The 25,535-nt window shown below is 40.6% G+C and overlaps 1 protein-coding gene across 1 annotated transcript in view; it reads left to right on the top strand.

Annotated features, from left to right (window-relative positions):
• The window catches only part of LOC135218983 (alpha-1,6-mannosyl-glycoprotein 2-beta-N-acetylglucosaminyltransferase-like), a 213,038-nt gene extending 188,663 nt beyond the window's left edge, over window positions 1-24,375 (top strand). Inside the window, exons 7-8 of the mRNA XM_064255421.1 lie at window positions 1,851-2,033; window positions 19,951-24,375. Of these exons, the coding sequence (XP_064111491.1) occupies window positions 1,851-2,033; window positions 19,951-20,127 (360 nt within the window). The 3' untranslated portion in view covers window positions 20,128-24,375. The remainder of the gene's footprint in view (window positions 1-1,850; window positions 2,034-19,950) is intronic.
• Window positions 24,376-25,535: the final 1,160 nt, after the last annotated feature.

Below are 25,535 nucleotides of genomic sequence, written 5' to 3'. Positions count from 1 at the left end.
TAAGCAATTACTTTTGATGGATACCATCCCACTCAGATGTAATAGGCAGTGAAAAGTCAGACAACTTGGTAGCATTTTACCAAATACTATACAAAGGCTGACCCCTTTTCAAGTGATAAAGATGAAATTGAAAGAGTAGAGTATATTTAGTAATCAATGGAAAATGAAAGAAATCATCAAGTGAGCTCTCCATGGATTTACAGTAAAAGACCAAATACTGGAGATGGAAAACTGTCCTATTTCAGCTTGGGATTGAACATATGTTTGACCCATGGATTTCTGAAGTTAAGGCAACCTCAGCCATCCTGTGATGATTGTTTGGTCTCACTGACCATATGACACTTGCTGTTTGAGTATCCCAGTCTTGGAAATAGCCTCTCAAGTGTGCTTGGAGGGGATGAATTTTAATTAGTAATAGGGGCATTTTAAGTTTATAGATGATGGATTCCTTAACAAAATATAAAATATTGACAGATCTGAAATAACTGCATACTATCTTAGGAGCTTTTCATATTCTTGTTTTATTTATAACATGAATCTTTTATTTGTTACTATTTTATAGCTTGTATAAAGTGTTATTGTATGAGTGTGTATAATTGTTTTTTTTTTTTATTAAATGACTTATAACATGTTTCCCAGTGTTTATGAACTTTGTTACTGTGGTACATAATTTGTCAGATCCTGACAGCAATGAGAATATTTCAGATGGAAAGTAGCTGACTATTATTGTTCTTTTTAAATGTGATTTAGTTGTTCACATGGTTTTAATAACAGGTACTACGTAGAGGTGCCAAATTACATTTGCAGAAGTTTGAGGCCATAACTAGAGAGTAGATTCATGCTTCTTAGGGCCAGTAATAGCAGCAGAACAGGTAGTCCCTATTTCTTGTAGAGATTAGGATTTGGAACCTTATTTTCTCATTATAAGGCGGCACAAGAAATAGACTGTCAAGTTATTTACTGTTAAGTTTAACATAATTATTGGGTGATGTCCCCTGCCTTTCTTGGTTGCTCCACGGGTTTGCTAGTATCACAGGAATTGTCAATAATTCTTCCATGAATAGGGAGAATGGATTTGGGTGAGCAGTAAGTTATATTTTTCATTTCAGCAAGTTTGTCTGTGGGTTGCAGTTGCCCTGTTCTCTCTTAGAGCCAGGGTCTTTGTTACTTACACAGTTTTGGAATCTCTAAGGCCAATTTTCACCTAAAAGTCTGAGGTGTTTTACAGCTCAGTCTGCTCAACTAAATTGTGATTCAGTGTAATATAATATACTGTCTTTTTTTTAATCCATACAAACCCACTTCTTATATGGAAGTGCTACTCTACACCTCTCATTTAGTTTGAAAAGGAATGAAGTATCTGGAAATTAGCCATCTGCAAATGAGGGCTTATATAAGCAGCAGATTTGTAATAAAAAAGAATAATTTTGATTTTAATAATTTTGATTTTAATTACAGGTTGTCACTAATGTTTACATCATGTAATACGACAATATATGTCTTAACTCATGGTCTCCCCCTATGTGCTGTATTATTCTGTTAGACTGAAATTTTCTTAGGCATTTTACCATTCAATGGTGATTATGAAACCTAATAAATTGCTTCTGTGTCAAGTATGTAAATAAGTCATAATCATTTTTATCTTTACTAACAGTTGTATGTACAATAATGTTGCAAAAATCTTTTAGTAAAGTTAAATATTTATAAACTTTATTGTATATTAATTTCCTCTGCCATAAAACTTTGCTGTTATGACTTCTGGTAATTTATTGAATTTCATTTCTATCTAATTTATAAAGTCAAAAACTAACTTGGATATGAAATAAAGCCAATTGATTTTAATGACTTAGTGTTTAAGTGATGATGATTTTGATACTAACTACTGTCCTTTTTTATGTCTTAGTGGTGTGCATCATAAGAAAAAAGACTGCAGCTCACGCACAGTGTTGAATAAAGTTCATCGAGCACTGCAGAATGGCCAAAGGACTCTCTTTCCTCGTCAGCTAATAGTTGTACACACTCCACCTAAAAAGGTACAGTTTATTTTCTTTTCTTTTTGAGTTTCAACATCTAACATCACAAAGTGAGCAATGCTATTCAGGTTATGGCTATTCACTGGGGATATGGACCACAACCACCCACAAATAGCTAAATCCATGAATGCTTGACATCCCCTCTAAAACTGCTTATGACTGCCAATTTTGTATATGAGACTTACCCAGTAATTATATAGCTATTAGTTTCTGCGGACGGCAGCCTAATTCAAATTTCGCGGGTAGCCCTTCGATTGCTCAGTGAGTAGGTACTAGGTATACAGTGCCATCCCCCAATGGCAATACTAGGATCAACTTAGCAAAGCACTTCATTCTGTTTCCTGCCTTGCTTGACTAAGAAGCTTGTTCTTATTTCCTGGTTATATCACCGGATGACGGTCCCGGTTGTGGCTCTTCTTCCTCTTCAGGAGCTGGTTCATCAAAACCCAAGAATTCCAATTCCCCTTCTCATTGCCTTCCTGTGCCTCTGCATCACCGCCTTCCTCTTCCTCAACATTGCCACCTCTCGTAGCAGTTGATAGCTGCTAGAAGAGCTGTCGCGCTTTCTCGCATATGATGTTGGAGTCAAGGGGCACATTCTTCTTCTGACAGTCTTTGATCCAGTACGCAAGTGTAGATTTCATTTTCACTATTGTTTTATCTCTCACTGTTGACACGGATTTTGTTGTACCAAACTATGTCATGCTTACACTTTTTCTGATTTCACTTTTTTATCTCACCCTGCTTTCGTTCATATTGAAATGGCGGCGAGTGGCAGCGAAACTTTTGCCCTTCTTCAACATATCAAGAATTTTCATCTTCTCATCGAGCTTCATGACAGATATCTTTCTTTTAGGCTCTTGACCAGAAACCGCAGAAGGAGCAGGGTGCTTTTGAGGGGCCATTTTCGGTATGTTTCACATGGATATTTGCTGATACATAAAACAGCTTCGCACTTACGTTCTTGTATATCAGTAACTTTCTACCCAGAGAGGCTAGTGAAGGAGAGGTGTGCAATACCCACAATTCCATCTCTGCAAGGTGGGACTCGGGTTTCAACCAATCGATGCCAAGTATACAGCCAATGAGCGACAAAGAAAAGGAATGCTGCTTCTGGATTGGCTTCTCTGCAGACGACAGTCAATAGCGCGTTGAGTATCATTTCATATCGATACTGCTTTAAGAAGATGCCATGGCATCATAAGAGTTGTTTACTGTCTGTGGAAAGTTAGCTTGGGTGAAGCATCTTTTACTTAAAAGCAGTTGTTATTGAGATTGTGCTGTTTACATTTAACTTTACAGAACTGTAGTATTTGAAAATTAATAAATCTTTTTCATCATAAAACATGTATTTAGTCACAAAAATATACTTAGTGTGTATGCATGAAAATACTGCATACCACAGACGAAAAAATATGTACCCTGCTATTCCTGTTGTCTTACGTATTTTAGATATGCTCTGCATACTTAAAGTTTCATCATCCTAAAACACTGTATGTACATATTATCATATGTAGAAATCATCTTAAAACAAAAAATTTCATAAAATGTACAGTCTGAGCAAATTGTTAATGCGCATACTGTACCCACTTGACCCAATACGTGCAGTTCAATGTTCTCTCATTTGTGCGTTTTTGGCGTGTACGGTACAGTACGTATACACTACTGCAGAATAAGAATTATTTGTTAAAATGTCCTCTAAACGTTCTGCTTCTCCTAAGGCTTCTGGCAAAAAGCCTAAGTGTCAGAGGCACGTACTGTTAATGACAAATGAGGAGAAAATAAGCATGATTGTCAAGTTATGAGAGGGCAAAAGTCATGGAGAAGTAGCAGCTTATTACCGTGTGACTGAAAGTGCAGTTGCCTGCATTGAGAACGAGTATGAGCAGAGCAAAATACTTGGGGAGGCCATTCTTGGACAAGAACTCGCCTCCTTCTTTAGTAGTATTATCCCATCAACGGACCAGGCCTTTGAAAAATTTTGTGTTCTCTACAATTTGATCAGGGATGTTAGGAAGGTAGAGACAACGGTGAAGGCATGGGATAAAAGTAAAGAAAAGGGTCACAACTTTCATGAATACTGTTAATGAAATAGTGAAGCCCTATCATACCTTGTCTGTGCAGATGTACAATTACCTCAAGAAGGTGGTGCCTCCTGAAATCCCTGACGAAGCGCCTCCTGAAGGTGAAGAGGCACCCTCATAGGATATGTAACTCCTTTACTTTACTGTGCTGTCTACCTTCATGGTTATCCATGAGGCTGCACACCTATATACTCATCATCATCTATAATCAACATTCATCACCAGTTAGTGCTATATTATTATTACAATATCTATGTCACATATACAATGGACCCCTGTTTTCGTGTTCTCCAGATTTGTGGACTCACACATTCACAGATTTCTCTCTGAAACATTTCCCCCCATTAATTGTGGAAAATTCGCCTATAACAATATTTTTCTATGAGAAATATCCACACATTCCTGTTTTTTGTCATTTTCCTCATAAAATGCACTTTTGTTGTAGAACTATTAAAAAACTAGGTATAAAAATTTTTAGTGGGTTTTTCTTGAGTTTTAACTAACAAATAAGAGTTTTTAAGCATTTTTATAGGGGTTCTAACTATTTGTGGGGGGGGGGGGTTGGTTCTGGTACGCATCCCCCGTGAATATGGGGGACCACTGTACAGCAAATAACATTAGAATACAGAATATTGCTGTATGAAAATTTGCATCCACGAATAGTGGGACCCGCGAATAATTTCATAGATAACGTTCCACAGAGAAACCCGCAAATGAGCGAATCCTCCCTCGAATAATTTTTTAGATATGTTCCAAAGAAAAATCCGCAAATGAGTGAGTCTGTGAATCCCAAGAATGGAAAAACTGGGGTCCATTGTATATGCAGAGACTTAATGCAATACTCAAGTCAAAACTCAATGCTAGAAATATGATGGAAACCATAAAAACATGGGCAGTACCAGTAATCAGATACAGCACAGTAGTGGAGTGAACAAAGGCTGAACTCCACAGCATTGACTAGGGAACACATAACAATGCACAAAGTACTACACCCAAGAGCAAACTCGGACAGACTATGCAAAACACGAAAGGAAGGCGGGAGAGGACTACTAAGAGTACAGGTCGGTATCAACATGGAGAGCAGAGCACTGGGGCAATATCTGAAAATGGTGAAAACGAGTGGCTCAGGAATGCATGGGAAGAAGGATTGATAAAAGTAGACAAAGACCCAGAAATATACAGAGACAAGAGAATAACAAACAGAATGGAGGAATGGCAAAACAAACCAATGCACGGACAGTACATGAGACAGACTAAAAAACTGGCCAGCGATGAAACATGGTAATGGCTACAGAGGGGAGAACTCAAGAATGAAACAGAAGGAATGCTAACAGCGGCACAGGATCAGGCCCTAATATTGATAGATGGAAATAACATCTCACCCATATGCAGGAAGTGTAATGTGAAAAACAAGACCATAAACCATAGCAAGTGAATGTCTGGCACTTGCACAAAACCAGTACAAAATGAGGCATGATTCAGTAGCAAAAGCCCTCCACTGGACCTTGTGCAAGAAACACTAGCTACCTTGCAGTAATAAGAGGTACAAGTACCAATCTGAGGAAGTGATAGAAAACGATCAGGCAAAGATCCTCTTGGATTATGGTATCAGAATAGATAGGGTGATACGTGCCAGTAGACCAGACGTGATGTTGATGGACAAAATCAAGAAGAAAGTATCACTCATTGATGTCACAATACCATGGGACTTCAGAGTAGATGAGAAACAGAGAGAAAAGATTGAAGTATCTAGACCTGAAAATAGAAATAAGAAGGATATGGGATATGCCAGTGGAAATTGTACCCATAATCATATGCTCCAGGACTTATGCAGAAGAGTGTGCTCCTAGAATTAGCACATACAGAAAAGTGATTGACTCCCAAGGAGACCGGATGCAAACTGGAACCTCACTATTAAAAACAAACACACACCCATTTGAATAGGATGACTCTGATAGACCAAAAAAAGAAAATAATAATAATAATAATAATAATAATAATAATAATAATAATAATAATAATGTAAGAGACTCTGGGAAAACATATGGAGCAATCCGGTATCACACAACACATGCAACATGGCTCCAGGAAGTCAAGGAAGAAGAAAACAGGGAGAATAAAACAAAAAGATTCACAGACATCACGACAGACACAGTCAGACACCAACTAAAGAAAATGCCAAACTGGAAAGCCCCAGGTCCCGATGAACGTCCATGGATACTGGCTCAAAAACTTCAAGGCCCTACACCCACGAATAGCAGAACAACTCCAGCATTGTATCTCAAATCACCAAGCACCCAAATGGATGACCACAGGAAGAACATCCTTAGTACAAAAAAGACAAGAGTAAGGGAAATATAGCCAGTAACTACAGGCCTATCACCTGCCTACCAATAATGTGGAAGTTACTAACAGGTATAATCAGTGAAAGGCTATACAACTACCTAGAGGAGACAAACACCATCCCCCACCAACAGAAAGGCTGCAGAAGGAAGTGTAGGGGCACAAAAGACCAGCTCCTGATAGACAAAATGGTAATGAAAAACAGTAAGGAGAAGGAAACCAAACTAAGCATGGCATGGATAGACTATAAGAAAGCCTTCGACATGATACACACACATGGCTAATAGATGCCTGAAAATATATGGGGCAGAGGAAAATACCATCAGCTTCCTCAAAAATACAATGCGCAACTGGAATACAATACTTACAAGCTCTGGAATAAGACTAGCAGAGGTTAATATCAGGAGAGGGATCTTCCAGGGCGACTCACTGTCCCCCACTACTCTTCGTAGTCATGATTCCCATGACAAAAGTACTACAGAAGATGGATGCCGGGTACCAACTCAAGAAAAGAGGCAACAGAATCAACCATCTGATGTTCATGGACGACATCAAGCTGTATGGTAAGAGCATCAAGGAAATAGATACCCTAATCCAGACTGTAAGGATTGTATCTGGGGACATCAGGATGGAGTTTGGAATAGAAAAATGCGCCTTAGTCAACATACAAAAAGGCAAAGTAACGAGAACTGAAGGATAAAGCTACCAGATGGGAGCAACATCAAACACATAGATGAGACAGGATACAAATACCTGGGAATAATGGAAGGAGGAGATATAAAACACCAAGAGATGAAGGACAACGATCAGGGAAAGAATATGCAGAGACTCAAGTCAAAACTCAACGCCGGAAATATGATAAAAGCCATAAACACATGGGCAGTGCCAGTAATCAGATACAGCGCAGGAATAGTGAATGGACGAAGGCAGAACTCCACAGTATAGATCAGAAAACCAGGAAACAAATGACAATCACAAGCACTACACCCAGAGCAAATACGGACAGACTATACATCACGAAAGGAAGGAGGGAGAGGCTACTAAGTATAGAGGACTGTGTCAACATCGAAAACAGAGCACTGGGCCAATATCTGAAAACCAGTGAAGACGAGTGGCTAAAGAGTGCATGGGAAGAAGGCTAATAAAGTAGACGAAGACCCAGAAATATACAGAGACAGGAGAAAGACAGAAAGAACAGAGGACTGGCACAACAAACCAATGCACGGACAATACATAGACAGACTAAAGAACTACCAGCGATGAAATTGGCAATGGCTACAGAGGGGAGAGCTAAAGAAGGAAACTGAAGGAATGATACAGCGGCACAAGATCAGGCCCTAAGAACCAGATATGTTCAAAGTATGATAGACGGAAATAACATCTCTCCCATATGTAGGAAGTGCAATACGAAAAATGAAACCATAAACCACATAGCAAGCGAATGCCCGGCACTTGCACAGAACCAGTACAAAAAGAGGCATGATTCAGTGGCAAAAGCCCTCCCACTGGAGCCTGCAGAAACATCAGCTACTTGCAGTAATAAGTGGTACGAGCACCAACCTGAAGGAGTGATAGAAAACGATCAGGCAAAGATCCTCTGGGGACTATGGTATCAGAACGGATAGGGTGATACGTGCAAACAGACCAGACGTGACGTTGATTGACAAAGTCAAAGAAGAAAGTATCACTCATTGATGTCGCAATACCATGGGACACCAGAGTTGAAGAGAAAGAGAGGGAAAAAATGGATAAGTATCAAGATCTGAAATAGAAATAAGAAGGATATGGGATAGCCAGTGGAATCGTACCCATCATAGGAGCACTAGGTACGATCCCAAGATCCCTGAAAGGAATCTAGAAAAACTAGAGGCTGAAGTAGCTCCAGGACTCATGCAGAAGAGGTGTGATCCTAGAAAACGGCACACATAGTAAGAAAAGTGATGACTCCTAAGGAGCAGGATGCAACCCTGGAACCCCACACTATAAATACCACCCAGTCGAATTGGAGGACTGTGATAGAGCAAAAAAAAAAAAAAAAAAAAAAAAAAAACCAAAAAAAAAAAAAAAAAAAAAAAAAAAAAATAATAATAATAATAATAATAATAATAATAAGGGAGAAAACAAGTGAGGTCAATGAATAATGGGCATATACACACCACTAGTATCACAGAAACAAATAAACTTGACATATGCAGGAGCAAGATTAGTAGCAGAACTGATGGGGATTCTTCGAACACCACACCACCAGCACAACCAACCCAACAGAACCAAAACAGCAACCTCCTTGGAAAAGGCGCCTGGAAAAGCAAATCATGGTGATGAGATCTGACTTGAGTAAACTGAAAGAGATGGCAGAAAAAAGGCTAACTAAGAAGCAAGAAAACAAGGGAGGAACTCAACGAGAAATACAAAGTACAAGAGAGGGGACTAACTAAACAACAACGAATAGAAGATGTAAAACAGAGGCTTAAGGCAAAGCACATAAGATCCAACGGTACATGAACAGGATAAGGGATACCAACAGAACAAACTTCGCAACCAACCAGAAAAGACTATACAGCCAACTAAGAGGGGAAGACAAACCACCCAGAAATTCCTGAAGCCGAACCAAGTAAGAGACTCTGGGAAAACATATGGAGCAATCGGATCCACACAACAAACATGCAACATGGCTTCAGGAAGTCAAGGAAGAAGAAACAGGGAGAATAAAACAAAGATTCACAGAGATCACGACAGACAGTCAGACACCAACTAAAGAAAATGTGCCAAACTGAAAGCCCCAGGTCCGATGAAGTCCATGGATACTGGCTCAAAAACTTCAAGGCCCTACACCCACGAATAGCAGAACAACTCCAGCATTGTATCTCAATCACCAAGCACCCAAATGGATGACCACAGGAAGAACATCCTTAGTACAAAAAGACAAAGAGTAAGGAAATATAGCCAGTAACTACAGGCCTATCACCTGTCTGCCAATAATGTGGAAGTTACTAACAGGTATCATTAGTGAAAGGCTATAACAAATACCTAGAGGAGACACCACCATCCCCACCAACAGAAAAGGCTGCAGAAGGAAGTGTAGGGGCACAAAAGACCAGCTCCTGATAGACAAAATGGTAATGAAGAACAGTAGGGGAAGGAAAACCAAACCAACCTAAGCATGGCATGGATAGACTATAAGAAAGCCTTCGACATGATACCACACACATGGCTAATAGAATGCCTGAAAATATATGGGGCAGAAGAAAACACCATCAGCTTCCTCAAAAATACAATGCTTAACTGGAATACAATACTTACAAGCTCTGGAATAAGACTAGCAGAGGTTAATATCAGGAGAGGGATCTTCCAGGGCGACTCACTGTCCCCACTACTCTTCGTAGTAGCCATGATTCCCATGACAAAAGTACTACAGAAGATGGATGCCGGGTACCAACTCAAGAAAAGAGGTCAACAGAATCAACCATCTGATGTTCATGGACGACATCAACTGTATGGTAAGAGCATCAATGGAAATAGATACCCTAATCCAGACTGTAAGGATTGTATCTGGGGACATCAGGATGGAGTTTGGAATAGAAAAATGCGCCTTAGTCAACATACAAAAAGGCAAAGTAACGAGAACTGAAGGGATAAAGCTACCAGATGGAAGCAACATCAAACACATAGATGAGACAGGATACAAATACCTGGGAATAATGGAAGGAGGGGATATAAAACACCAAGAGATGAGGCACGATCAGGAAAGAATATATGCAGAGACTCAAGGCGATACTCAAGTCAAAACTCAACGGCGGAAATATGATAAAAGCCATAAACACATGGGCAGTGCCAGTAATCAGATACAGCGCAGGAATAGTGGAATGGACGAAGGCAGAACTCCGCAGCATAGATCAGAAAACCAGGAAACATATGACAATAACACAAAGCACTACACCCCGAGAGCAAATACGGACAGACTATACATAACACGAAAGGAAGGAGGGAGAGGACTACTAAGTATAGAGGACTGCATAAACATCGAGAACAGAGCACTGGGGCAATATCTGAAAACCAGTGAAGACGAGTGGCTAAGAGTGAACATGGGAAGAAGGACTGATAAAAAGTAGACGAAGACCCAGAAAATATACAGAGACAGGAGAAAGACAGACAGAACAGAGGACTGGCACAACCAAACCAATGCACGGACAATACATGAGACAGACTAAAGAACTAGCCAGCGATGACAATTGGCAATGCTACAGAGGGGAGAGCTAAAGAAGGAAACTGAAGGAATGATAACAGCGGCACAAGATCAGGCCCTAAGAACCAGGTATGTTCAAAGAACGATAGACGGAAATAACATCTCTCCCATATGTAGGAAGTGCAATACGAAAAATGAAACCATAAACCAACATAGCAAGTGAATGCCCGGCACTTGCACAGACCAGTACAAAAAGAGGCATGATTCAGTAGCAAAAGCCCTCCCAACTGGAGCCTGTGCAAGAAACATCAGCTACCTTGCAGTAATAAGTGGTACGAGCACCAACCTGAAGGAGTGATAGAAAACGATCAGGCAAAGATCCCTCTGGGACTATGGTATCAGAACGGATAGGGTGATACGTGCAAACAGACCAGACGTGACGTTGATTGACAAAGTCAAGAAGAAAGTATCACTCATTGATGTCGCAATACCATGGGACACCAGAGTTGAAGAGAAAAGAGAGGGAGGGAAAAAGGGATTTTGACGAAGGAAAAATCTATTTCTGGGTGATTGGCTCGTGTCGCCCCTATGAAAGGATCCTTAATATCATTCTTTCTAGCAAAATTAATCTAAAATTACCAGAGAAAAACAAAAATTAAGAAAATGTCAGTAAAACTGACTCGCTCACTCTTTAAAAGAAGTGTCGGTATGAGAATAGGGGCGAGTGAGAACACTACCACGAGACATTCACCAATTAGACCTTCCAATCAGAATCCCCAAAGAGAGAGCGCGCTGATCACTAACGGGCGATGCGGCCGCTACTACTAACTACTAGGGGACGCCACGGACAGAACAGCGCCCCTAGCGGTCATCCTTAATCTAAGAACATCTTGTCCTGCAGGGGGGGGGCAATCAATACAGGGTGGGTTTCATAGCGACACGAGCCAATCACCAGAATAAGATTTTTCCTTGTTCAAAATCCCTTTTTGGGCTCAGCTCGTGTCGGCCTATGAAAGAGTACCAGAGAAACAGACAAGATGGGAAAAAACAAGGACAAATGAAAAACAGTTGTAAAATGAGGGATATAATATAAGTAAATCAGTTATTACAGCATATAAACTTAAGTATTTAAGGCTAACTTATTTTAAAACAATGACATAAAAGAAAGTTAGTAATGTAAAGTACTTAAATTACAGTAAACATAGTAAAGTACAAAAATGCAGTGTAATTTAAACAAAATAGATTACTTAGATAACTATTACAAAATATACAAACACATTGTGCCTACCCTAGCATAAAAATAAGGGTAGGTACACTGAAGTACATTATCAGTACATAGTGTGGATGTCCCTAGCAAAAAATAAGTGACAATCCACTAAATATGATCTCAGCGGCTAAGGCTAGAATATCCGAGTAGCATGGCGATAGGGTGAGGCATGTGGATGAGGTAGGTAGAGAGGAGACCTGGATCTATACTACGACTACTATACAGTATCAGGGGAAACAATGTTTCCCGCTGCTACTGCAGAAAATTTTAAAGATTCCAAGGACTTTAGATAATGACGTTTAAAGACTGTCGGAGATTTTCCATCCAGTATACTTGTTTTTAAGATCCTCAAAGTTCATATGTTGAAAGTAATTAATTGAGGTGGCTACTCCCCACCTGATGTCATGTGATTTTGGAAATGAATCAGGATTGGCTTGTTTAATGAAGTAAAGATTTGTTGCCTAATACCTTTTACTGATAAAGTACCACCTTTTTCTCTCATGCCAAGAGAGAACCTGAGGATCTTGAGGATGTACGAGATAGAAAGGCTCTTAAAGTTGATTACCGGGCAGAGAGAGAAGGGTCTTGCGGAAGTGGGATGACTTTCCAAGGGGCCCACCTTGCAAGAGGATCCTCATTTTTAGCCAAAAAACTACGATCCGGAGCAAGCAGAACTTCTCCTGAGGGGAGGAATTCCACATGACCCGCATCTCTGGATAGAGCCGACAGTTCTGAAAGTCTAAGCTCCTGAAGCTAGGCTTAATAAGAATAATGTCTTTCTAAGAAGCATTGTGAATGTACAAGACGAGTTGTCAGTATCTGATGCTAGTTTGAGGACATCATTTAAGAACCATGAGACTGCAGTAGGCCTTTGAGAAGGTCTAATGTTCTAGCACAGGCTTTAGGGATAGACGTAAAATAAGATTCAGTCAGATCTATTTGGAAACCTAACTGAAGATCTTCTTCAAGCCGATTTATGAGTAGTAATAGTGCTAGCTGCTAAACCTTTTTCAAACAAGGATCTGAAAAAGGATATAGCTAAATTAACTGTCATGGTTGTAGTGTTTGATTCTTTCAGGAAGGATGCTAATTTTTTAACAGCTGAGTCATATTGTCTATGTTGACTCTTCTCTTATCTGATTTCTAGGAAGGGGATGTTTTGTGGATCAATGTTAGCATCTTTATTAGCCGCAAACTTCATGAAGTCCATAAAGTTAGGGTCTGAAGAATTCCTGAGGAAGCGAACACAGTCCTCATTTGTACTGATTGTGACAGCTTGGTATTGGGAATCCGTTGAGGTCGGAGACCCAATTCCAGAAGCAGAGGATACCAGTTGCTCTTGGGCCAGTCTGGAGCAATCAGGGCTACTAGTCCCTTGAAAGTCCTCAGCTTGCTCAAGACTTTCAAGAGAAGATTCACTGGAGGAAAAACATAAATTTTTCTCCACTGATTCCAATCTAACGACAGGGCGTCCGTGGCATAAGCCAGAGGGTCCAGGTTGGGGGCCACATAGCAAGGGAGCTTGTGGTTCGCTTGTGAGGCGAAGAGATCTACTTGGAGACCTGGGACTCTCCGGCATATCCACCGGAATGACCCGTCGTCTAGGGACCATTCTGATTCCAGAGGGACTGACCGGGACAAGGCGTTCTGCTATCACATTTCTTACCCCCGCCAGGTGAGTGGCGGACAGATGCCATTTGTGTTTGTTTGCTAGGGCAAAGATGGCTATCATGACATGGTTCACATGCTTGGATTTGGACCCTCCTCTGTTGATGCAATGAACTACCACTGCACTGTCCAAAAACTAGTTTCTTAGATGCAGGACTTTTCCGGGGGAAGAAGTCTCTTCAGGTAAGAAATACTGCCATTGCTTCCAGAACGTTTTATGTGGAGCTGGCGGAATTGAACTGACCAAGTCCCCTGAACCTGTTTGAACTGAGAATATCCCCCCCACCCGACAGGGAGGCATCCGTGTGAATGGTTAACACTGGAAGGGGATATTGAAGGGGTACCCGCTTGGCCAAGTTCTTTACTTTTGTCCATGGACGGAGTTGATTGCGAAGGATCTGTGGAATTACTGACAACTTGTCTCGAGATTTGGCGTTTTGCTCTCGATCGCCAAACTCGATTTATATCTTTCAGCCTTGCTTTCAGGAGGATATCTGTCACTGAAGCAAACTGAAGGGAACCTAGGATTCTTTCCTGGCTTCTCCTTGATGTTTGCTTGCATTTGAGAAAATGTCTGACAGACTTTGCTATCTCTTTCCGTTTGGCCACTGAATTGACAGATTGTGGGAAGACAAATCCCATTGGATTCCTAGCCACTGAAAACGAGACTCCGGAGTAAGTCTGGATTTCGTTTTGTTTATCTGGAACCCCAGATGTTCCAGAAATTGAACTACCTTTTTGGTGGCTTTGAGGCATTCCTCGACTGTTGGTGCCCAGATCAACCAATCGTCGAGGTATGCTGCTATCATTATTCCCTGAGTTCTCAATTGTTGCACAACTACTTCTGCTATTTTCGTGAATACCCTGGGGCTACATTCAGACCGAAGGGCATCACTTTGAATGAGAATGTCTGATTTCCTAGCCTGAATCCTAGGAATGGGCGGAAGTGTCTGGTCTATAGGGATATGATAGTATGCGTCTGTAAGATCGATGGAGCATGTGACGGCTCCACGAGGAAGTAAGGTCCTACTTGCGAGAGGGTAAGCATTTTGAACTTGTCGCAACGAATGAAAGAGTTTAGCCTTGACAAGTCTAAGATTACCCTTCTTTTTGTTGAGCCTTCTTTGGCGGCGCTGAATAAGCGACCTTGAAATTTTAGATGCTTGACTCTCGCAATAGCTCCTTTCTGAAGGAGTTCCTCCGCATAATCTGTCAATTCCTTTGATGGTACTTGGCGGAATAATTTGTGTTGGAGGGGGATCTTTGATCCAACTCCAACCCAATCCCTTGGACACTATGCTCTGTGCCCAATTGCTGAACCCCCACTTGTGACGGAAGAGGAACAGCCTCCCTCCTACCTGGGGAGCCTCATTGTTGATGGGCGGGTTGACCTCCACTGAACTGCTTACTCCTTGCCGCCCTTCCTGTGCCACGCTGGCGAAAGTGGCCTCTCGCCCTACCTCTCGATTGCCTATTAAAGGGAGGGTAAGCCTGACCTTCATACATAGGTTGAAGGACCGGCGAGAGTGCGTAGGAGGTCGAGGGTTGTACTGAGGAGACAGCAGGAGGATGGCTGGGTCTGCTTGGATGTAGAAGGTTGTCCCTGTTGGGTAACCGGACGGCCTGAACGAATTGCTGCTGTTGCTGGTGTTTCTCGGTAAAGGCTGGAACCTTTTACCAGACTTCTTTGGTTTCTTACCAGCAGTGGGGGCGGATTCTTGCTTCCTCTTAGATGAGATACCACCCACCTAGCTCTAAGGGCTCGGTTGAGCCTAGCAGCTTCGTGTGTACCTCATTTACAGCGGACTCTGGGAAGAGATCCGCTCCCCACATGCTGGAAGCCAGGAGTCTATTAGGTTCGTGCCTAATAGTGCACTCCTGCCGAACGTGCTTTCGACAATTCCTCCTAGCTTGGAAGAATTCGAAAGCATCCGTCTGAACCGTCTGAAGCTGGGACTTTGGCCAGAATCTTAAACAAAGGTTCCGTGCCATACGAGAGAGCAGCCATCTCTGTGATAATCAGAGAATTGAGGGACCTGCCAAACCTAGTTCGAGCGTCGAACTCTGCCTGAATCAAGGAATCAGGCAAGCCTTGGGAGCTTTTCGCCAAACTGGTCCATAGCACAGTCCGGTTTGAGCTTACCAAGCGTGAAAGTGGCAGGCAAGTTCTCCCACAATTCTCCGAAAGCTGGGAAGAGCGGAGAAGTAGACTCTGCCTCCCTCAGCTGTGCATGGGCTCATCCTTGAGGACTGCCTGAAGAGTCGTTTCTACTATTTTTGTAGCGAACGGAAGAGAAGCCTCCTCCTCCGTCGCAAAAATAGTAAAAGGACTCTTGTGAAAGGCCTGGCGCTTGGTTTGTTGGTACACTCCCAGTCCCCTCCAAGGCAGTGAACCCATTCTGCGTTGAGCGTGATCTCTACTATAGAGAACGTTCTCCCTGGAGATCTTGTCCTCCCTAGTGAGCGCCGCTACGGTCAGCCTAGCATAACCAATGAAAGGCTGCGTCAATCCCGGAGGATAAACTCGAAGTCCTCAATCCTTCAAGTTCCACACTCCAGGACAGAGATCATACCATCTTTGAACGGAGCGTAAGCGGCCACTCTCCCATGGGTTCTCCATGGAGAAAGCTGGTAGCGACTCATAAGGTGGAAGCTGGAGAATACCAGCACTTGCTACTGGGGAGACTGGGAAGAGGAGCCTGAGCAAGCCCAGCTACTCGGTCCTCATTCTCTCTAACTCTGTTAGAGAGATCTTGGATGGACTGGCCCGACTGAGACAGAGTGCTCGACAGTTGTGCGAACATCTGCTCGAACTTTGTTCCTAGGGCGGAGACTTGTGAGCCAACCATCTCACCTACCTGTTGCATCACCACTGCTGAGAACAGAGTTGGGATCAAAGGTGCTAGGTCCCGCTACTCCAACCGGCGTTGCCGGAGTGGATGCGGTGGAGGCCGGAGAAGGCATTGGCTCAGCGGGAGCGCGAGCCTTCTCCTTAGAAGACTTGCTTCTAGAGCTCTTTGAATATGAAGAGCTCGGCTTAGCCTTCACCGCGTCAGCAAATGGAAGTCGAAGACTTCTTAGCTGAAGAAGACGACGACGACTTTTTAGAAGTCGTCTTAACAAGGGTCTTCGGTTCTCTCTGTCCCTTCACCTTTGGGGGTACAGAGAGAGCGGGAGAGCGGGTAGGGATCTCAGATCCCAAAAGCCTTGGAAAGAAGCAGTAGAAGAAGGGACAGGAGAAGATCCAGGAGCGCCCAAGGAAAGACCTTGGGCACCCGACACACCTACCTCAACCAACAAATTCCTCAGCACCTACCGCCATAGGCTCAATATTAAGGTCCAAGGTTGCGACGTCCGGGACCGTCTCTTGCGTGGCCACGACCCGAAGACTGCTGCATCTCCTGCTGGATGGAGGCTATGAGAGGGGCTGCGGATATGGGGTCAACATACCCTGTTGACTTGCCACCGGGGAAGATCTGAACGGCCAGCTTCTTGTCCAATATGTAAGGCTGGCCTTTGGCGGCGTTCTTCCCGAAGCCGCCCACCCACGCTTTCAGGGTTGCTAGGGCGACTTCCCTCACACTGGCAGCCTGAAAGAGAAGGCGAAATGAAGCTTCTAATGGCGGAGCGGGGTTAACAAGCTTATGACTAAGTGTTGTTAGTAAAACGATAAAAAAGTCTATAATCGACTTACCCCCTCCACCAGCTGACTGACCAGGTCGTAACAGATGGCGCAGGCTTCCGGGTGCCAGACGATCATGTCGTTGTAAGGCGTGGCACACGGAGCGTGAGACCTGCACTCATGTGTGGGCGCATGGGGTCGTATAACGTCGCATTGCACCCAAGGACCTGACAGTTGGTAGCCTGTAAGTGGAAAGATACAGAAGTATTCAGGAGAACACTTACAGCCTAACAATTGCTCCGCTGGTGCCGGAGCGAGAAAGTTAGATTAAACCAGAGCCCCGCCATAATACGTGTGGTAGTAAGATGGTTGGTTTGTCCAAGGCTACGCCGGAGACAAGAGATAGAATCCAACCAGGTGTGGTGGTGAAAATGAAACCACGACGGACAACGGCGGAGATGGTATACATATAAATTATAGAATTCATCGTAAAACTAGGGTATATCCTTAAAAATAACAAAATAATTATCAAACCTTTCCCCCCCCCCCCACCCCCCCCGTCTACTAGAAGAGTGCCCGGGTAAGAAGCAAGCTCCCTTCCGGTAGCGGGGGAGAAGGTAAGGAATATAGTAGGCAAGCAATAGACCACTAGTAGTGACCACCCCGCCCTACTGGCGGAAGCCAGCAAAGTCTATAACCAAAGGTGCCCCGGCTGCGGCGGAAGGCTCCGTTCGTTATAGTGGGGGAAAGGTGGCTCTGAGCAACTGGGGAGGGGGGGAGGGTTCTCGGCGTAACACGGCGGGAGAGAGAGAGGGGGGGGGTGGCCTACTCCTCCCCGTCCCAACAACTACCCGCTCGGTGACCCGGTACCCGATAAGTGGTCGCCCTATACCCCAGCTGGGGAGAAACCCCTGGCCTCCTCAGAGAGGGAGGGAGGAAGGCAACTGAGGTTGTCATGGCAACCAAGGGGTCCCCCAGACCCCTCCCCTATACTGGTAGGGAGGGAAGGGGAAGGGTAAGGTGCGATGGAACACGTGACCCGGCAAGTGGCCTAAGCCGCGATAGCAACACAACCGTGAAGGGCCACGTAACCAGGCACTGTACCAATACATGGACATTCACCTAGGCTAGCCTAACACCCTAAATAGAACTAAAATTACATCGTAAAGATGAAAAGACACTTTTAGTAGAAGAAAAAGAAGCCCAGGAGGGGCAAACTGTTCCGAGGAACAGAAGCCTACTCGGAGCCAGCGATAGCCGATGAAGAGCAAGAGCCGGGATGCTGGCGATAGACAGAATAGCCCTAAATACCAAACTAAGAGAATTGGTAAATGGGCTAACCTAGCTAAAAAGGCGATGTAAAAAACGATGAACGTGATATAGTAAGCCCATAAGTATAAGAAGTCCCAGTATGGAAGACCGGGAATTCTTAATGAGGCAGCATGGCGCCGCCACGAGTCGACCGGGAAACCGTATATGACCTATTAGAAGGAAATACTGGTTCCTGGAAGACTAAAATACGGTAAAACACTACTTATGAGGCACTTAACTTAGCCGTTGCGATGGCAGCACGTTCCATAACGGATGATGAGGTAAATCCAGAAAATAGTACACAAGCAAGAAAATGCGTACGACGCTTGGCGCTAATAATTAAGGATGACCGCTAGGGGCGCTGCTGTCCGTGGCGTCCCCTAGTAGTAGTAGTAGCGGCCGCATCGCCCGTTAGTATCAGCTCTCTCTTGTGGGGATTGTGATTGGAAGGTCTAATTGGTGAATGTCTCGTGGTAGTGTTCTCACTCGCCCCTATTCTCATACCGACACTTCTTTAAAGAGTGAGCGAGTCCAGTTTTACTGACATTTTCTTAATTTTGTTTTTCTCTGGTAATTTTAGATTAATTTTGCCTAGAAAGAATGATATTAAGGATCCTTTCATAGGCCGACACGAGCTGAGCCCAGAAAATGGATAAGTATCAAGATCTGAAAATAGAAATAAGAAGGATATGGGATATGCCAGTGGAAATCGTACCCATTATCATCGGAGCACTAGGCACGATCCCAAGATCCCTGAAAAGGAATCTAGAAAAACTAGAGGCTGAAGTAGCTCCAGGACTCATGCAGAAGAGTGTGATCCTAGAAACGGCACACATAGTAAGAAAAAGTGATGGATCCTACTAAGGAGGCAGGATGCAACCCGGAACCCCACACTATAAATACCACCCAGTCGAATTGGAGGACTGTGATAGAGCAAAAAAAAAAAAAAAAAAAAAAAAAAAAAAAAAAAAAAAAAATAATAATAATAATAATAATAATAATAATTAATAATAATAATAATAATAATAATAATAGCAATTAATATATTAGGCAGGACCAAGGAATATCCATGCTTTAATAGAGGCATCTATCTATGATGTAAAAAATTTATCAGATTACAAGAACTAGAGGCCTTTGACAAAAGTAAATCCATTGGAGTTTGTAACCCAGGGATCTGGCTAATGAAGTTAGTGCCATCTGCTGCCTGTCACTGCAGTCTGCTCTTTTTACCTGTGCACTTTTCAGTAGTGGTGACATTTTTTAATTAGCCTCCCAACTATCTTATATTTCAGTAGGCTTTTACATGATAATTATGTGATATTTACCTGGTACTTGATGCATTGATATACGTGCAGGAAATTTTAATCTCTTCCTGTATGATATATTTAAATATCTTCCTGTATGATATATTTACTATCTTTTGAAATGTTTCTTTGCAGGTAAAAAAACACAAAGGTAATGGTGGATGGGGTGATAAACGTGATCATGCTCTTTGTCATTCATTTAGTGTGAGTACATCACCAGAACATAGTATGGTTAACAATTCTTTTATTCCTTTTATACCCATTATTAATAACAGTTCATTTAATGGAAGTGTGGCCCGAAGTGTTTCTTGATCTTCTGATTGTACAGTATTGTATTTTTTATTGAAACATTAAGATTCTGTGGTTTTGGAGAACATTACTTCTTGAACAGCACCATATAGTAAAGGTAATTTTCTTTGATTATTGCTCTTTGTGTGTCAACTCGAAAAGTAATTTTAGCTCATCACACTGTCCTACTGGACACAGGTTAAGATGAATTGTTACTGAATAAAAGCTGTATCTTCAATGACTACATAGCAAGAGAACAGGGAAGTGTAGCAAGAGAATGTGGAAGTGGTTGAAGAATATCATAATGATGTTGATAATTTCTTTCATAGATTACAAGAACTGGTGCTATGTACAGTTGGCTTTCTAAGCTTGCTACTCAGATAAGATGGTTTTATATGTAAGACATGCACAAATAAACTTGAAGTGATGTTATTTATAGAGACAAATACCTGTATTTATATACTTCAAAAGTGTTCATTTCATTTTTTAATACATTTCATTTTTTTAATAGTTATAATTTTGACATATCAACTTCAACAATTTGATTTGGTAACCAAGTGCTACAGGAAATAGCTTATTTTTCATTGTAACTCATTATCATGGAAGATACTAGTATATATGCATTTCTGTCAGTGTTATAGGAAACATCTTTTTTATGTATGTTGGCATTCAAGTTGGCCACGTACTTGTGAATTGCTGTATATGTAACCAAATTTCAGTGATTCAATAATGATTTTGAATAAGCTAAAAGAAAAGCCTTTTTCAGTTTTATTTTCTTGAGATGTAAGGTATACATTTACACCAATGGGTGAGCTAAATGAAGGTATAGAAAAATTTGTATTAGAAATGATTATGCTTGAAGGGAAACCTTCATAAATTTAAATGCAACTTAACCATATTTTGCATGATTCATTTCTACCATGTAACTTATCTGTGCTGCAAGATAAATATTTTATCATACTAATACTACCACTGGTAATAGCCATATACAGTATGTATTTTTTTCAAGAACCATTTAGTTACCCTGTTTCTAAGTAGTAAATGTCATCATAGCCAGAGACCAATACAGAGGCCAGATAGCACCTTGAGAAATTACAAACCTTACTGCTGCCATAATAGACTATAATTCAGTTGAGTCATTTTTTAATGTGATAGTGAATATGAATAGATTTTTGTATAGCCTGTGATGCAAAGCTGGTTTACAAGGCATGAGTAATAAGTGTGAAAGCTCATGCCAGCCTGTGAGAACTGTGATTTTTTGTCTTAGTTTGATGGTTTGCTTAAGTTATCTTTAATAAGCTACGTCCCTTATTATGTGATTCTGATAACTGTTTGAAGAGACAAGCCTGTCTTATTGTCGGTGTTGAATCTCCATATTTTTTTACCTCCTTTCACATTTACAGCCATAGATTCAGTTTAGTGTAACTGCCTAGGTGCCACTTATTGTGTTTTGTTGCTGTGCATGAATTTCAATTACTTGGCCCACATATTGTGGATTCAGTTACTAAGAGACTCAATTATCTGTCTCTCTAATTCTGGTGCATCCAGGTGTCTTTTTATTTTTCCATTTTACAGTCATTCTTGGTATAATGATTGACATGGAATATTGAAACAGTTTTGTGCCACAAATCAGCTTGGTTGAAGTGTAGCGAGTATTGGATAGTATAATGGTGCATCATTTGCATACTACCAGTGTTGAAAGTATATTTTTGATGAGAGAGGCTTTTGCTTGTTATAGTGAGAGATACAATATGGGCCACTGTAGTATTTTCCCTCATATAGAATGCATGTTTTTCTCATAAGTTCCACCAAAAATCACCTTGTGTTTTTATCCCCGATGCTTGGGTTTGGTTAGAACTTGGTGTTATACCAGAATTGAGATAAGCCTGTTCAATACTGTAATACTTAATACTTAAGTGTCCTTGGAATAACAATATTGCCTATTACTTTTATGAATGATTACCATATTTAATGACATATAGAACCCCATTTTTGCCCCCCTCCAAAGAAAAAATGGCTCAAAATATGTATATACAGGCCTCTTATGCAAAGTTGAGATATGTATTTGGTTAGCTGATGTTTACCCACATGCCATAACCTATCAGTGCTTGTACCAAGCCAGACTCCATAATGCTGTAATGTGACTGGTATTTACTAAATTATTATTATCATCATCCTCCTCATCATCATCATTATTATTACTAGTATTGAAGTAAAATTTCTTATAACCCTCATCTTGTCACACACACACATACACAAAACTGTGCTTTCTTTGTCTTTCTCTCAAACATCTTTTTCATACCAAATTTGGCTGTAATGAAAGAGAGAGAGAGAGAGAGAGAGAGAGAGAGAGAGAGAGAGAGAGAGAGAGAGAGAGAGAGAGATTAACTTTAATATGTATTCCCCTCTGAAAATGGGGGAGGGATCATATGCCATCAAAGACAATACATAAAAATGACAAATATATGATTAAAATATAAAACTGACGGTCCAAAACAAATCGTTCTATGGTATTCTCATATTTATTGCCCTTCATTAAATGTTAAGGGCTATATAACATTTATTCTTTGTTTCTCTGTACATACACATGAACCAACAGTGATTTTCAAAACTACAAATCAGTGTAAAATCAGCAGTAAATTTTCTTTCAAAATTATTTCAGGAGGAATAAAATTTATTGATATTTTTATTTGTAATAGAGGCAGGTTGCAAACAGAATAGCCATGCTGCAGAGGATAAAATCTTAGTTGGAAATAAGCCGAAATGCAATAACTTTTTTATAAACAATATACTGAAATCAAATATATTTGTACAGAAATGTAAAAATCATACTTCATTCACAGCAAAGAGGGGTATCAAATGTTGCTTGCAACAAGTTACCTGGTTTTTATAGAAATAGTAGGTAAATCCAGAACATGTTCAATACACCTTGCCATTGTGTTGTAAGCATCTCCCAAGTATGATAAACCAAATTCAAAAACTGAGACTGTTTGAACATTCCATGAGAATCAGTTGTGGGTATAAGTAATGAGGAGTGAATTTTGCAGTTAGTGCTGTTATCTTGCATGTCATTCCCAAACATGATGGTACATGTAGGCTTACAAGGTTAACTTTGAACTACCTAGGTCATGGGTCATGACTTCAGGAAAAGTGGTATTTAATGCTTGAAATATTTTTTTTAATGTCTTAGCTTATGCAGTACCATGATGATATGATTAATTACTTCCTACAGGTCATTTTGTGTTGTTCAGTTTTAAGGTTCTTTTAGCTCATTTTGGGTAGGTAGTACACATCATAAATGAAACTCATTCATGCAGCTTTTCATTAATATATATTTTATTTTTGTAACATTAAAAACAAGAAGCATGATTGTTTGCTATTTTTAATATTATTGACTGCTTTGGTCTTATGGCTATGAGGTATTTTACTATTGAACAAGTAAGAAATTCATTATAGTATTTTGTATGTTTCACACTTTTAGAAACTAGTAAATAACTTCCTTATGCTCACTGATGCTTGTTTACTCTAGTTAGATTTTATGAGCGTGTGTAAATTTTTGGAAAGCAACAATATTAAAATCAAAGACAATTTTTAAAATATTCTATTTGTATTGGATTATTGTAGGGTGAATCTATTCTTGGGGCACATTTCAAGTGGTCTAAGCTCCAGTTCAATCTTTTACATAGTGCAGAATATATTTTTGTTTTATATTACTGTACTGGAATTGAGATGATCTTTATGAGAATATAAGAAAAGTTTTCCAGTGATACTTAGGTCACATAGTAGTCTATAATATATGGGTATATGAAAACTAAAAGAAATGAAACTTACCTCAGGATGTATGTTCTTTATGGCTTTGTGATTGAGATCTGAGCCATTTAAAATGAGGTTTACATGAAATGACTAATGCTGTCTTTTTTTAATTTATTTTATTTATTACCACATTTTCCCTGTCACCTGTTTTATGTTGTATTAGAGAACATTTTTATCCAGATAACTTTTACTGTTTTGGAAATACTCTATGCCAAGTTTTCATATCTGTGGCAATTGTATAAAGTTATGTTTTGGTGGGAGTTGTGTCATGAATTAATATTAGTAGTCCAAGTGGTCTGTGTAAGAGAACACTGGTATTAGCTATTTTAATATTTGACACTCCTCTACAAATTGCACATTTAGTTAAATACTGTATATTAATATTAATGCATGTGATAGTGCTGTTCATACTAAACACACATGGAATATATTTAACTAGTCTTGTCTTGCCATTTTGCACATGATGAAAATTATATATATATATAATTATTATAATATATATATATATATATATATATATATATATATATATATATATTATAATATATTATATATTATTATATATATATATATATATATATGTGTGTGTGTGTGTGTGTGTGTGTATGTATGTATGTATGTATGTATGTATGTATGTATGTATGTATGTATGTATGTATGTATGTATACTTGTTAACCAGCATACCATATAATAATAAGAATAATTTTGTTCTAATTTTTTCCAACTGAAAAACAGTAATGCCATTCTAAAGTAAATATGTAGTAGTTTAAAACTGACTCCAGTATTACAGTTTTTCAAAGTAAATTGTATTTTTCCTAACTATACAAACCTGAGGTCCTTTACATTAGGAATATCCTTCAGCGAAGCTGGAAACATCTGCTAAACTTTTATAGTAAGGTAGTTTGGTAGTTGAACTACTGCCTGAGTGGGGGAGCCTCTCCCACTCAGGTATATGCATACCACTTTGCTTTTGGCCCAGGAATAGCAGAAAGCAGTGTGGTATGAGGTGGGCCTAACGTGTAAAGGACCTCAGGTTTGTGTAGTTAGGAAAAAATACAATTTACTTTAAAAAATTGTGATTTGTTCCTACAAGGTATACAAACCATCGGTCCTTTGCATTAGTAAGACTTATAATTGGAGGGAGATTCTAATATAAGTCCCTTGAGCTGACTGGAGCCCACTTACCTTGATTCGACCCTGGTCATAAGAACTAGGGGGATGACTCATGCCTCTGATGAATTGATCGGAATATATGAACTGTGAGATCATTTGTTAGACTTGTGGGCTTTCCTTCTATGGAGGGCAAGGCCTTTTCATAGGAGAAAAACAAGCTTGGATGAAACTGACAGATAATGACAGTAAGGCAGAATGCAAGTATAGTGGGTTTGGCTTATTGTCTGGGACCTGCTTTCCTCCCCTTGCAAGAGTAAGCAGATGCCTATATAGTCTATGACAAACAATGGATACTCAGTTATGTCACTTGCCTGCATCATAGCCAGTTCCAGTATGTGATGGCCATTCCACTCTCTGTCTGGAGGAAGAGAAGGATGGGGAATGGAGGAGAAGAGAGCCAGTCATCCCCATTTGTACTCTCATCCACAACTTTACATCTAAGGCA

This window comes from Macrobrachium nipponense, chromosome 1 (assembly GCF_015104395.2).
Source record: "Macrobrachium nipponense isolate FS-2020 chromosome 1, ASM1510439v2, whole genome shotgun sequence".
Lineage (NCBI taxonomy): Eukaryota > Metazoa > Arthropoda > Malacostraca > Decapoda > Palaemonidae > Macrobrachium > Macrobrachium nipponense.
This window is presented reverse-complemented; position numbering and strand designations above follow the sequence as displayed.